This window comes from Melanaphis sacchari, unplaced genomic scaffold (assembly GCF_002803265.2).
Source record: "Melanaphis sacchari strain LSU unplaced genomic scaffold, SCAv2.0 Contig119_pilon_pilon, whole genome shotgun sequence".
Lineage (NCBI taxonomy): Eukaryota > Metazoa > Arthropoda > Insecta > Hemiptera > Aphididae > Melanaphis > Melanaphis sacchari.
The window spans coordinates 292,349-309,537 of record NW_020270468.1 but is presented as its reverse complement, the minus strand read 5'-3'; the positions used below and the strand labels follow the sequence as shown (position 1 = coordinate 309,537).

The window sequence follows — 17,189 nt, the reverse complement described above, 5'->3', positions numbered from 1 at the left end:
TTTTCAAACTATGTGACGTCGCAATAGTGCATTTAAGATAGCAATTTTAAAAATGAAACGTGTTAACCAAAATATTATATTAAGCGAATAATGAAGTATCGAAAAAATTGTTCCATAGACACAATGAAATCCGGGTGTTTAGTGTCGTGGTGATGATGATGATGATGATGATGATGAGGAGGAGGAGTGATAGTGTGTTGTACCGCGTAAGGATGATATATCAAAAAAAAAAAAAAAAAAAATTATAGAAAAAAATCTAACGTGCACGTCTTCTTTCCACATCCGGATGCCGCTCTCGCCGACGAATATGTCGTCGATGTCCACAAGCACCTGACGCTCGAGCGATATGCTTAGTAGCCCCTTGCTGAGGTAAGACAGCGAGTCGAGAAATAATAGCCGGTGTAGCCAGAAGTTGAGTCCATTGCCGAACAACACTCTCGATATCCCGTCGTACATGCCGTGGTCCTGCATAACCGTAGCTAGCGGGACGTACTCGCCACGTTCGCCGCCGCTGCTGTTGCTGCCCCAAGCCACCGGTTCATACGTTGTGTGATTGGCGGTGAACACGGACCAATCGTCTCCCGGCAACGGTCCTTGGTATACGCCACCAGCCCTAGCAACCCTCAATACCGGGGACGCTGAGTTCAGCATGGCATCCTATATATATATATATATATATACATTCGATAAACATATTATTTATTTTAATGTTATTTTATGATGAGTAAAAAATGATACATAATAATCTATTCTATAGATCTATGATAATTTTTACATCGAACGTTCGTTACCGGAAAATTCTAAATGGCGTCATCGACGCTATAGATACCTACTCTCTTTATAAGGGAGTTGATATAGAAAATGTTTACAACGTTTTTTGAAAACAAAACAACTTAAAGGACATAGTAGCTCCACATTGGTTGTTACATAATTATTTAGAAATTATAGAACACTCGGGAAAGTCTATATAATAGATGAGAAACAAATGTTTACCATATATAAATAATTGAGAATTTAGTATGATATAATTTTTTATTTTTTTTGATATGATTCACATAAAAAATGTATACACGTATAAAAATTAGGCACCAATGGTTATTTGAAATGTAGTGTATTAAAATATTATAAGATTTTATAATACTAAAAAACAATATTTTTTAGTATTTTTATTAGGTTTTAACTTTTAGATATCGTTAATGTATTTTTTTAAATCGTATTTCTAATGGTGTCGAATTTTACTAATTGGTAGATATATCATATATTAATATTTTTTATTTCATATTCTTACCAGAATATATTTCAAAATCAAATTTCAAACTAGTAAGAAGCTACAATATTGTGTAATGTTTATTTAAGTATAGTTAAGAATCAACATTTAGTAAAATATTTGCAATAGTCTCACATCGTTCGTTTAACTTAAAATATTTATTAAATTATAAGTTACAATTATTATAAACTGTAACATACCATTTCAAATTTAGTTTTTGTAAAGGTATCAATATTCTAAATAGGAACTCCAAAAATTGCTTTGCTTCTGAGTATGAAATAAAAAATGTATGTTGTCATTCAAAAATCAAAAAATTAAAAAGATAACAAGAAGAAGTCTTGCTAAGCATATTTTCTTGTAATGTTATCAAATAATGTGAATTTTAAAAAACGTTTAAATTATTAATTAGATTTAATTAAAATAACTTATCAACGAAAAGATAGTATTATTATTTCGGTAAATTACCGCGATAGAGATTAAACGTGGATCACATCGTTGTCGTCAAATCAATATTTGACTGCGATGATGACAAAAACATAAGATAAATAATATTGAGTTTTATACTCATATTTAATATATTACATAGGTTGAAGAAAAAAATCAATAAAATACACACTTTTCGCTTAAAATTGACAAAATATGTAAAATATACATTTTAAATTTTTGATTTTAAAACTTGCCATTGTATAGTTTAGATATTTAGAATAAAGTACTATAAATCAAGATCATATAGAACTATAAGCAACTCCTAAAACTTCCGAGCTCTATTATTCACCTATTATATACACCTCATACTATATTACTATATTACAATATTAATTCATAATATATATCTAATACTAGCTATAACAAATAGCGTATAAGAGAACAAAATTTGTACGTTTCAAGTTTTCAATACTGAATAATTTGTATTTATTTTTTTTATATTTTGACACAGTCAATAATGGGGAGTATATACCAATGTGTTTTATAGTCAGAGTGATTTTTATGGATGTACAATTTAATATTTAATAAATCATTTATGGATGAGTATCATCTTCTCGATAAAGAAAAATGTATAGTTAAATTATTATACTGTTATAATTTAATTATCCGTATTATTTTTATTCATGTATACAAACCCTGAGAGATAGTTTCGTGTGCAAGTACAACGGGAATCCTTTGACCTTGACGCCGGTCATGTGGCGATTAGCAGGTGGGAAAAATCCCAAAATGCCGACCCCGTATTCCCTGCAGTACTTGTCCAACAGCTCTCTGTTCCATTTGTCCATGTTGAGGTATCGATGGTAATTCTCAAACACGATGACGGAATATCGGCCTTTGTCCAAATTCGTCAGCGCTGGTAATGATTTTCCGGCTACTTCCATTTTATATCTGCAACAGAGAAGATACATGACATATACGTATGAGCGTAATACGATTTAGGTAGGTATATTATATTATTATATATGATATGGCTACTCAAATTAAAAATATCGTAAAAGGGCCGCCGCCGTATTATACAACTCCTGCACTTTGTCGGCGCGATACCGACTGGCCATTCCCGCAACCATTATATATTTATTTTATTGTACCTACATGGTCCATTATGTCGTACATAATGGGTCTATGTATGATATATTATTATATATACGGTCGATAGTATAAAATTAACGAGTGTGTAATGTGTACAATAATAATGGGTAATATATATATCGAAGAAGAAGAATGTGCACTATTATATATGTATAGTATATTATTATGTGTACAAGCGAGTCAAGTTTCACCGCCCGCGCGTGTAAGCGAAAGAATGTGCAGGTGAGAAATGTGTGCATGTGAGAGAGACATGCGCTATAGAGACGACGACTCATTTACCCGGGCGCAAAATGCATTAAATATTATTTTGTTGTGTTACATCTTGCACAGGTCTTCTTGATAGAAACTGTTGTTATTATATTATTATTATTATTATTATTATCATTTTGTTGATGCCTCTGTCTCAGAATAAATCTCCAATTTATTATAGTGCGATAATTTCGGCATGCATGTTCGACAAAACGCCGACCGAGAAAGGACCACATATTAAATTAAGGGTCTTGCATTTCACGCACACCGTCACGTTTTTCTAAATCACTTAATGGACGGTTGTAATTCTATTGATATGTACCGAAACACCAACAGTAATATGAGATTCGAAAAAAAAAATACCAATCACATGAACTCAATATCGGTCTATTGTTATTGAATTGTATACATCATTTTTATTATTTTTCATTAAAATTTTTTTAAATTATACTTATTTTTTTGGGAATATAAAGTCCATAAAAAGATATGATGAAATATTTATATCGGATTGGATCATGGTTTATTTATAAGAAAAGTTGCATAATAATATATTATTATACAAATTTTAACATTAAAAATTAAAATGATTAAATATGGACATAAGAAATCAAATTTAAATTACCCTTCCTCCTCTAATAACTATGTCATGGACACCAATGCTCATTATAATTTCCACTATTTTATAAAAACTTAACCATAGAACAGCGGTTCTTAACCTTTGAAAACTACACACAAATCGTTATTATCGAATTATTTAACGAAGATAGTGATAGAGACAGAATTTTTTTTTGTTAAAGTGGCCCATAAAGCACACGCTAGATGTACGCGTATGGCGACTACGGCTAAGTATAGTATACAGTTTTTAGATATCGTTTAGTTTCCAATTATACGTATAACATAAACATCTGACGGAAATCTAATACGATGCGACGTGATACGATATCTTGTGCTTGTTACTTGCCACGGACCAGATTTAATGAAATAAGTTTTCGTAACACCGTATATACGACATTATTACATTATATACACAATATGTGTAGCTGACGACAGTTGTAAGTGTCGGGGTTAAATCTTAGCGTCGTGTATTCAAGCGAAAAGAAAAACGTCAATATAATATTATATAATATGCGTCATATTAATAAAAGAATACACGTATAAATAAACCTATATACAGAGTGATTTGTAACCAGGGCCGCATTCAAAACAAATTTTAAGGGAGTAGGGGAGGAAGTTATGCACACCTTGGTAAGTGGTGTATAAAATAATGAACAATTTTTAAACTTTTAAAGCAATTAAGCATATATATATTTTAAGCACCCATACATAAATTAATAAGGCCTGTTATAAATTGTTTTAAATATGTATAATATATTATAATTTAAAATAAAATTCGGTTTTACGGGATAAATTCTAAATTTTTATTTTATTTTCTTTAAAAAAAACAGCTGATTACTTTCTCAGGTTCGTCATGAATATTTCTATATACACTAGTTATTAAACAATTCTTAACTAGTTAGTCTATATTTAGCGTTAGCGTTTCGCAAATAGTTTTTAATTCTTTTTAAAGAAGGAAATTTTTTTTCGGGTGTTGAGGTTGACACCGGTAAAGTCATCAAAACTTTTAATAAAAATGAAATGTTTGGTAAAAAGTTTTGACTACAGTTAAAATATGCTTCAAGTACTTCGGTAAGCCGTTCTGGTATGAATTTATCTAACAACTTTCTTTTCCAAAAATTTAATTCAACAATGAAGCCAAGTTCAAAATATCTGAGTACAAATTAAAAATCACTCATCTTAATCGACAAATGTATGTATTTATTCGGTAGTAACAAATATAAAGATGATATGATTTTTTTATGATTAGTAAAACATTCTTTTAATTAATTTATAATATCAACGAAAAATAGAATTGTTATAGCAGTATATGGAAATTTTTTTGAGGACATTTGTACTTTGTTGACGAGAAATTATCCTTAAAATTTTTATTTTTATATTTTTATCAAAAAATTTATTTTAAAAGAAGTTCAGATTTTTCTAAAATTAATTTAAAGGTTTCATCGAGATTTTCACGTCAATTTTTATTTTCAAACACGTTTATATTATCGTTTCTACATATTTGTTTTACAGCTTCGACTAAATCAAAAACTTTAATCTATACCAAATTGATAAAAAATTGTAATTGTTTGAGCTGTAAAGCTAAATTATTAATATTATATTTATGAAAAAAAACTGATGTTATTTCTAAGTTTGAGTAATGTCAGAAAATTTCAAGAAGGGATGGCCTTGTTCACAACATTATTTTCTTTAATAATGAACTTATTCAATTCTGACTGAAATTTTTAAATTTACTATAAGGCCCTATTTAAAAATTCTTGAGATTTTTTGTACTATTTAAGAAGGTGATATTATAACCTCTGTTTTTCAAATGAGCACCACCTTTTTTATTATAATTTTTTTGAACATTTTTTAACGTATTAAAATCAAAATGAAATATTTCTTATAAAAAGTTTATATTAGGGATAAAAGTACTTAAAAATTGTTTGCAAAAATAAAATATATATACATTTATATTTAATATTAAACCTAGTATTTAAACTATTTATTTATTATACTAGTACTATTATCACAAGTTATTTATATTAATTACTAATATTTTCAAATTACCATAGCCTCCATATCTTCCAAACCTATCATCATGAATCTTTTATCTTTGGTACATAATGTTAAATATGTAAATTTGATCCTGTTACGTCGATATTTCCAGAAAAATTATTTGTTAAATAATTAAATTTATTGTAAAAAGGGGGGAGGGTAATCATTATTGTGGTTGTATTTTTATAGAATTCTTCTGAAATATTATAAACAAATTTCAAAATATTAAAAATATGGTCTTTAGGTATACTTTAAAATTCCAAAAACTAGATTTTGATTAACTGCATAGCTTAGGTTATTTAAGTTTGAGGGTTAGGCGCTGAAAAAAAATGGGTAGGCATGTATGGTAAAAATACGCTATCTATGTATAATACATTCAAATCATACATATATTATTTATTTTGCTTTCAGTTTTTACAAGAATACATATATTATATTATATAATGCATAGATCGTTCTTATATACTTTAACTAAATGTTTTTTTTATAAGTAAAATCAGTTTTTAAACTTTAAATTGTATGTATATAAAATTTAATTTGTAGATCTCGATGACTCTTCTATATGAATAATATGAATAGTATAATATGATATACGTAATATATAACTAAGATGTTATCTATATAAATATTATTATTATTTATTATTAGTAATATGGGTATCTATGATAATTTTAGATTGTATTAATATGTTAAGGTATTGTAGTGTCAGTTGTGTACACATCAAATATGACGTGATAACTTTAAAATGCTATATTTTATAATTGTATGTGCAATGAGAATTGTAACAAGTAGGTGTAAATATAATATACAATAATATATAGTTAAAAAATTATTGAAACCGTCATTAAAAAAGTACAATTTATTATAAACAAATAAAAACCAAATAATGAATTTTTTAATATCATTGGTAACTATATAAGTTATAGTAATAATCGAAACCTAATTTATATAATTAATAATTGTTGACATATCGTTATTACAGGAAAAAAGTCGCACGTGAGTATAATAATCATGCATATAGTTTTATTTGACTTAATGCTTGGCCTGATCCATTGTGTCTACATGTAATAGTATAATACAGGTATATAGTATTATCTTTTCATTGTTTGATTCCTGAACTGTTTCCGTTATTGTTATTTTATAGCATTTTAAACATTGACTTTAAGCCATTTTCTGGAAAAAATATATTCATTTTTTTTTAAAACTATTATCTTCTATATTATTGGAGCATAAACTAAAAAAATAATTATACATGCATACAACTCCGAGGAGGAAGCAATGTTTGCGATTTCAATTGATCTATGAAATGAATGACAATTGTGTAATATAAATAATAGGTATAATTAGATTAATTCAAACAAACATTATATTTAGACACGAAAGATTTGTACTTCAGACAATAGAATCATGTTATTGGCTAGTGAATACAAAAATATTGCAAGTATAGTTATTAGTCCTACCTAAAATATTTGACAGAACGATTTGATTAAGCTCACGGTATTTTATTATATGAAAAGTGACACATATCATTTTTAAATTGAAATGCATTTATACAATCTAGTAATATTTTTAAGTTGGACAATAAATATTTAAAATAATAATCCAATATCGATAGAGTGATCAGCTGTTGTCGGTTAACCACACAAAACAACAGGTGTTGTTAAAAATTGTTGACAAAATAAGTAACGTATTTATATTTTTGAAGAGTACATATTTTAATAAAAAAATGTATGTTTATAAACATACCAAAAATATATAGATGAAAACTTTGTCAAGCATAGGTACAACAGATATTAATTTCATATACTTAGAGTATATATATTTTCATTGGATTCAAAGATATTTACACTTTTAAATAATAAACTAAAATTTGATGTAATTTTACAGAATATTTTTGTTGATTGAATGATATTATATATAATACATTATAAATATCTTTAAAAATTTTTTGGATTATTACAAATAATAGCCAATACTTGTTAATTTTAATTTTAAAATAACAATAGAACAGCAGCAGCACAAATACATAAAACGATAACGACCTCGGAGTCGATGACTTTTGTCAATAATTCAACTGGAAAACAAAAATATAACTTAAAACTAGTAACTACTAACATTTTAAGTTAAAAACTTAAATAACGGGTATTGTATTAAAGAAAGACAAAATTTACAAAGCATGAGACGAAATGAAAACAATGAGAGAAAATTAAAAAAATTTTGAACAGTATGGTTGATACCCTAGGACAAAGTTTGAGACAAATATTTAAAGACCAGAAAATTAATGACTTCGAAGCTTCAAATAAGTATAGTTGAATTTCAGTGATCAACGATGTCCGCTATTTAACAGTTTCATAACTAATCAAAAAATTTGGTTAAAATCATATATAACACATTTCATCCTAAAAATTTAAATCAGGAAATTTAAGAACAAAACCAACTGCTATTATAAAAGTTAAAACTATTACGCGTACTTACAAGAAAAATAAAAAAACTTTGGATAGATATTTGCGTCTTATTGGTCTGTACGCAACCACCACCAAATCCACCGTCATAATGGACAAAACACATAGAGCAAAACTTTCGACAGTTTGATATAACAAAGTTTAACGTCGAACCTAAAATTAAAATGACGTTTAGCCACACGTGAACCTACCTCTTACTTTGATCATTTTGTGAGGGTGAAATGTGGGCGAAATGTAAGAGGTTTGATTGACGTTTTGGTTGATGTACCGAATATAATAGCTATAAAAATAGTTATTAATATTATACATAGTATAGTTTTACTAAAGCCGTGTTTTTTTTGATTGAATGGCTTTCGAGGGTTTAAAATATTTTTATCTAATTATTATTATTATTATTAACGACATACGTGAACCGTATTACTTGAAAAACTTGACTTAGTCCATTATCCATTATTAACCTGCTAGGAATTAATCCAACGCCACAACCAGGATAGCATAATATTATCACTTACTTACACACAGATTCACTATATTATAATTATATACGTTTGATAAATATTTTTCTAACAACGTTTGAATTGATTGATTTATAATTATTGTACTTAGTTGTTCACTAAAATATACAACATGCAGAGGTACTGCACTCGCTATATGTATCTGCTGTTTATTATTTCAATTTAAGTTGGCTAAATAGCATTAGTTTCAAAATACGTCAGTGAATATATCACTGTTTTGCAACGCAAACATTAAAATCTCTCTCTCACCCATTAAATTTTGACTGTAAAATTAATTTTACATGAATATGACGAATAATTTAAAATGTTAAAGCCAAAACAAAATTTATTGCAAAACAATTTTCAAATGATATACTTAATTTCTTAGTTAAACACTATTATAATTATAATTCGATTGTGAATTTTTGTTGTTTTCTACAATTAATAAGATTCGAAAATTATAACAGTAGCCTTTTATGTAAATTTGTAGAAACTTATTAAAAGCAATGGAATATAACTTACAATGAGAACAAGCTTAGTTTAAGAAAACTCTAATTATGACTAACATTCAGCTGGAGGGTCTAAATAATTAAAATTATAATGTCATCAAGTCAACATAAATAGCACTTTCGATTAAACGAGGCGTTTCTTTTATAATAATTATTGCTATAAACTCAGTTAAAATGTGCGTTAGTCAAATGTTGGATTTATTAATAGTTAATAATTTTGTTTTATAAGTATTTTAATGATATTCAAAGTATATTTATATTGTGTATAAAATAAAAATAAAAATCACAACGAAAAGAACATTCGTAGAAGTTTGTTAAGTCAATACGTTGTACATTTAAAGTTAAATTCAAAATAAAAGTCTTTCAGATATAAAATTATAACTTAATATGTTTTCCAAATTTCCCAGAAATTAACGATCAAATTAAACAAAAATAGTGGATTTTTAGACACTTAAACAAATTGAACAAAACTATATCTAAAATGTGGTATAAATTGTAAAGTAAATCTTTAAATTAAATTATAATAGAAAGTTTTAAAAAATACTTCTTCTAAAATAAATAAAGTTGTATGTTTATCAATATAATATTATAATTAGATAAAATATAGCTTTTGTATACATTTGTAGATCTATTAAAATGTTCATAAATTTACTAATTACGATCTATTCATGGATTTAAAATTTACTATATTGCACTTGCAAACTCAAGACGCACTTCATGTTAATATATTAGGTATTTTTAAATAACCATTGTTTAATGCTTAAAATATTTAAGAAGTCTTAATAATTAAATTAAAAATTATGCTTATATTTTATTATTAACGAAGGACTGCATAGAAATTCGTCAGATAAATATATTTTAAAGGACTAAAAACACCTGAGATATACTTTCTTTGAAGACGATGTAATATTATCTGATAAATAAGCCTACTACAAATCAAAAAAATAATTATGTATAATCATTATTTTCGTTTGTAGACTGCGCGTAATTGGAAAGTTCTGTTTTCTTACCTCAGTCTATTATGGACGAGTGTCTCGGCCAGTTCCCTGCCGAGTCTCGGATATGCAGTCTCAACGAGTAACAACAATTTAGGGTCGGTTCTAGTACGGCTATCCCCTGATCCTTGATGCGGTGGTCTGTGATCTGTTGGCGGTGTGGATTGAAAATGTGGGCACATTCCGTATGGTCGTATCCGAACCATTTTGCGTTCCCGTCGCATCAGCAAGCTTAAAAATAAAAAATAAAAAGTGCATAAGGACGAAAAAAATATTAATTATAAAAATAATTATGGCGTTCGTGTGAAATAAATTAGCAAATACTTGCAATATTTTAGTATTATTGAACTATATGAGTTATAAATTTAAGTTTTTTAATTATTTTTATTAAAAATAAAACACTTCAAATACGGGTCACAACTAATAATCTCTTTCTTGTTATTATAGTCCGATCAGATGAAATAAAAATACCTTTTAAGTTAAAATACGATTAAAATGGTTTGTCTCAATCCTTATTCTGATATAACAGTATTAAATAAAACTATTATGATTAACTATTTTATTTTTTATAATAACTGAATCATAATATTGAAATAAGAAAATATCTCTTTAAACTTTAAATGAGAAATTCATTATAAAATAAATATTATAACTTGTATTATAAAATATATAAATGTACTGTATGCACACTTTACTAATATAAATGAAAGAAAAAAATTTCGAAATAGTAGGAATACAGCAATATAAAGAACATTTTAAATTTTATTATTCTGTATTTAATATTTATCTTATATATAATATATATATATATAAACAATTTTCTGAAAAACTAATTGCATAATTAGTTATTAATAGAAGCGGTCAAAGAAAATAAACAAATAAATAAAAGTTAAGTACTAAATGATATTATATACGTATTAAAACAAAAACAGCGTAAACGAATGAAATTATATAATAGTCTCATACAAATCTTATAAACCACAAACTGTTTAAATAGTAGGTACCTACTTCTTCAATCAAATCAGATTGAATAGCAGTAAATTACAGAATGGGAAGGTATTCTAATTACCAATTGCAAACCACTATAAATATATATGGTTTATATTAATTTGAAGTTTTACCATGTTATAAGTCATTATTTTAGTCATATATTCAAACATATATTACCAAGACAAAATATTATTTATATCTAAAAATTTAATAAATTAAAAACAGAGTATTATTTTTTATGATAATAGAAAATTTTAAATTGTGTTATGTATCAAGTAGGTGCATTATGTATATTATGAAATCAAGTTAAATTTTATGTTAGTTTTATTAGCAAAATCTTAATATTTTATATACAAAGTCTACCAAGTAATATTTAAAAATTAATAATATTTCCTGATCCAAGGTTCATAAAATTAACCAACGACGATTAATTTTGCGAATAAATTTATTTTTCTCAAGTGTCAATTAAAAAATGACCACAACATGGTTTAAAGAAGTAATGTATTTGATTTAATTAAATTTATATTCAGTTATGAGAATTAAAATATTATTATAAAATACATATTTACCCAATTGTTTTTATTCAACTTGAAATATTTTCCATATCAAATTAAATTATTGAGTTACAATTGTTAAGAGTTATTGAAAATATACTGTACTAGATCAATATTATCAATAAAAATGTATACACAATAAAGTAAAATAGTATTGGTATCTACCAATAAAATAATAATTATTATTTAGATTTGAAATGAAAACTGTCATCAGTCTTTAATTAAAAATAAAATAGTAATATGTATTATTATAGAATGATAGTACCAATTATAGCTAAACATGAACGCATAATAATTTCTCATTAATACAACTCAGTAACATGCAACAACCGTGATTTTATTGTAGATAAATTAGAACGGAAAAAGTTTAACGTTCTCATTAGGATAAAATGTATTTATTGCGTTTCTTGAGTAATTTATTTTAAATACAATTTCATATCATTGACCGAGTTAGTCGGTAGAAAAAAAAAACTTTATTTTGTTGAATTCATATAAATTGATAAACATGGCGTTCTAAGAATATATCAACTTAATAATAATGATTTAATATTTATTGTATATTAATAAAATATTAAAGTATGTAATTTTAAGTTTATGTACGCAAAACTACGTTATTACCTACACTGCCTAGATGTTTAAGATTCGATATGACGATTATTAAATATTATCAACGTATATTAAATAGTATACATATATAAATATATAATAGTATTATTAATATATAAATAGTATAATGTGATATCATTGAAATAAACAATACATCTCAACTACTGTTTTTTGAGTATAATATTGAGATAAAATCACAATTAACAATTGTTATTAATCATAATATATTATCACGTAGTTAAATATAAAAAGTATTCAAAATCTTGTTTATTTTTGTAAAATTCTGACATTAGATGGGATTATATAGATATGTACAATGATTATGTATTTATATAATTAATGTGAATTATTGATTATAGTTCTGAACAAACAAATGTGAATGCCTAAAACAAATACAATGTTTTTATTGTTACTATGCAAAGTTTAAACAACAGTTTTTTTGGAAAATACGATGAATTTCGTAAGAATTATCAGTTTCATAGTACGTTAAACTGCATGTTATTGCTATGACAATAATCATAAATTCGTCATTTTGATAACATCACAACATTTAAGATTAAAACGTAATTTTTGTGTGTAGATTTTGTACGTTGTATTACTGCTGCAGTATTATAACACATTTTATATATTGTTTGTATCAAAATCGGTCGTCGTGGTGATAAAATGATAAAATATTTTTAGGATATTAAATGAGACATAAAATACATTTTCTATTATTTTGTTTCTATTTTTCAGTTAATGTAGATTACATTTAATATTGAGTTTGACAATAAAATTTATTATATTTATTTAACTGAAAACCTCTCGCGGAAACACATTATATATACCAAATCTGTTTTTATAATACATAAACAGGAATTTTTCCAAATCTCATAACGTTATCCCGTTTAGGTCCTTGTGGCCACTTTTTTTTCAACACTCTTTAGTTTTGATTTATGAAAGGTATTGCATATGACGTCAAAAACCTTATGCAAAGCTTTGGGTTAACATAACAACACAACAACGCCACCACGAAATATTAACTTTACCAATCGGTGGTACATAAAAAAATTCGACCCTTTGAAAATGTGGAGGACCTTTATGATTTTAATGGTCCCACAGACATCCGGTGAAAATACAAAATAACTGGTGAACGAGTGACCACTATTGTAAAAAGAGAGGAAACTACCTACAGTTAAATTTTTTTTTTTTAAATGTATTTTCATTGTTCAATAGAAATTAAATAGGACAATGGTTAAATAAGTTAAGTTTTAAACGTGATGTTTATATGTATAATACACACCTACTCAACATGTTTCAATAAAATACTTGGATTAATTATATAATTATTTTTCAAGTACTAATGTAAAATATATCTTCAAATTTAAAAAAGATGGATATAAGTATACATTTTTAAGTTGAAATAATAAACCAAATGTGAATAATGTGATACTACATAATTTATGTATTACTATTATGCATTAATATTTAACAGTAGTATACATATATTTACTAATTAAACAGAAAATATTGCACGATTTTCTACAATAATACAAAATAATATACAATTAATCTTTATATTTTAACATAATACATAAAACAAAACTTTAACCGGGAAAAATTAAACAAAATATATTGTATCTATACATAGTGATTTATCAAAGACAACCCCTTTTTTCTTTAACTTTAGAGTCTTTAAAAAACACGATTTTTGGAACTTTTAAATACACTTGAAGCATATTTTCAAATATTTGAAATTGTTTGTATAATTTAAAGATAGTCCCATGACGATACAAACTTTTATTTTTTCAAATTAAAACCTCCTCCTCTCCATTTTATCCATTATGGATGGGCGTCCTTGATAAATCGCTCTGTATAATATACCTACAATGTATATATTATATCATAGTCTAGGCATTAAATTAACTACTCATATAAGTCATTAGCATTATTAATATACTAAAAATAAAGTATAATTAATTATGTTATTATTTATTGTTATTATTTTTTTTTTAAATAAAATCCAGATAATTAAAAAATTTATTTAAAATTTCATTTGAAACAGCTACATAGCTATGTTTTATTGTTTTATTGCTAAGATAATCAATTATTCCTAAATGTTAATAGTTAATATCAAATCAATCGATAAAATTTAAAATAATCAAATGAAAAACATCAATATGGTTCATTTTCGATTTAATTAACTTTAAAAAATTTGATATAACATGTATTGGAATCATAAATAATATAGTTATATACAACATTTTGTTGATTAACGATTAAATAAAAATATGCCAAAGAGATATTTATAACATTATTCAATACCATTGCCAATATTTTACTATTATTGGTAAGTAGACAATAATAATGAAGAAAAATGGGATGAGTTAATTTGAGAGAGAATTGTTGGCATACAATTTGGGTGAATTGTGAAAATAATTTATTATATCGAAATAATCCTTTGCCTAAGTTTTAGTCATTCTATGTAATAAACATAATCCACGTCCTAAATGTACCAATTATATAATTCTAGTGTTTGGTTACGCTGTGGTCATTTATTCGCCTAGTAAACAGAAAACATAATTTCTCTAGACTTATCATAGTTAACATTTTTAACAAGTTTTAAATAAATCAATAATTAGTTAAGCATTTTTATAATATATATATATATTTTTAGTGCTTTTATTTTAAACATTACAGCACAACAATTACAAATAAGTGAAAAAAAAAAAATAAATGTTGAAAAGTTAAATATTTATTATATCATAAGGTATATAAATACATGATAAATGATTGAATACAAATTGTACGCCGAAATTATATATGTATATTATTCTATAGATACGTTCTGTATAATATACATAACATCTTAAACCTAAGTCATTTTTTTTTAAAATTTATCAAAGAGTTCTATTAACATATATATATATATATATTTTAATTTACTTAGAAATGATAAAATTAACCAAGACCGTGTATAATTTATAGAAATTTAACCACATTAAACATCCCCAAAAACCTTGACTATTGTCCATAATATAGAAATAATGAAAACTGCAGAATGAAAGTTATGAATTATTTATATGTTATAAGAATTTGACGATGATATTTCATACCATATATGATATAAAATTGAGTTTCTATAAACTAATTTTTTATTAAAACGAGTAAAGTGTGCGATAATAATAATATACACGTACACACCTAGGACGTGAAAATTTAAAAAATGAATTTAAACGTATGATTGTACACTGTACATACATAAATATTATATGTACCATCTGACACATAATTCGAAAAAAAATTTTGCCTAGAAACTTAAGTGAAACCTTATAAATGCAATTATATATATGTTCGTAAAAGTGAATAAAAATTTGTTAATAGGTATTATATAATGTGCTAATAACGCCAAACGTGCATAACGATTGATTAGGAAAACGTTGAAAATTATCGTCATAATAATTTATATATCTATATAATATGACCTTCAAATAAAAAACTCACTTATACATTATAATATGTTTGTGCTCAATATATTTTGATATAATCATAAATAAAAAAAAAACTTAACTACACAGTACGTACATATCACGAATATAAAAAATATTTAAATAAATTGTTTAAAACACCATTTTTATTTTAAATTTAATAACTTTTGATTAAAAAAAATTAACGTCTTTATTTCTCAGTGTATCATGAAATTATGCGATTTTAATATTTTGAATAATAATGTAAAGCTGCACAAAAAAAAAAAAAAAACAACAACAAAATATTGAAAAAATAAATAAGCTACCTCTATCAGAAGAATATTATAGTGTCTTAAAAATAGAACCACCACTTTAACCTAATTATATGTTATACCTAAGTACTAATACAACTCATTGTAAAGATAACTCGATAACCAATAAATGTAAGTGTAACGTATACACAAATAAAAATAAAAGTCTGAGACTTCAGCTCAAAGGACGTATCTAAAGTACTTATAATAACGAACCACACGGTAACACGATTATATCTAGGTATATATTTTATAATCATATTATTTATTATAAAAGCAAAATTATTATTATTTTAGATTCTGAATAGAAAGTTAAATACATTAATTTTAAAATATGTGTTTTATTTTATTTAATTGTTATTAGATAAAATATTATTATTATTATTTTTTTTTTTTTTTGGGGGGGGTGGTCTAACATCACTTTTTGGATCAGTGAAAATACTTCAATTTTGAATTTTGTCAGTGAGTTTTGATAGCAAGTTGAACTTTGAAATTCATAAATTTGATAAATTATTTGTAATTAAAAATACATAGAAATTTTAACATCAAAAGCTTGAAAATGTATACAAGATTTCTCATAAGTCTTATTGTTTATTGGAAAAAATAATTATCGTTAAGTGATGATATAATGCTTTTTTTTATGAGGGACTGAAATTCAAATTTTATCAATATTGAATATTGGATAATCAATCGTATAATAACGACTAATCCTTCAATAATTTTTGTGATTTAGTTATTACTTATTATTCAAAATGTATTAATCGTAAAAACTTGGAACATTTTAGAATATTTGTGTTCTGTTTAGGAATTATAATAGTCCACTGAAATACTTACACTGCCTTAGTTATCATTCTCATGCAACGGAAACTACATGGTGAGCAGTATGAATAGTTCTATCTATTAAGTATAATACTCGTATATACAGAGTGTAAGAACGTATATCATAATCATTTTAAATATTTAAACATGTATCAATGCAGTAGGTATAAATAAACTAAATGTATATATAAATAAATAAATAAATATATATATTGTTGCCGCCGCAACATAGTTATTATTATATATATTGCCGCCACCGA

At 25.3% G+C, this 17,189-nt stretch overlaps 1 protein-coding gene across 2 annotated transcripts in view; it reads right to left on the bottom strand.

Moving 5' to 3' along the window:
- The window catches only part of LOC112604074 (bifunctional heparan sulfate N-deacetylase/N-sulfotransferase), a 58,227-nt gene that overhangs the window by 10,588 nt on the left and 30,450 nt on the right, over positions 1-17,189 (bottom strand). For both annotated transcript variants that reach the window (XM_025352941.1, XM_025352942.1), the window contains 3 exons: positions 10,219-10,434; positions 2,389-2,641; positions 262-657 (listed from right to left, as the gene is read on the bottom strand). In XM_025352941.1, the coding sequence (XP_025208726.1) occupies positions 262-657; positions 2,389-2,641; positions 10,219-10,434 (865 nt within the window). The remainder of the gene's footprint in view (positions 1-261; positions 658-2,388; positions 2,642-10,218; positions 10,435-17,189) is intronic.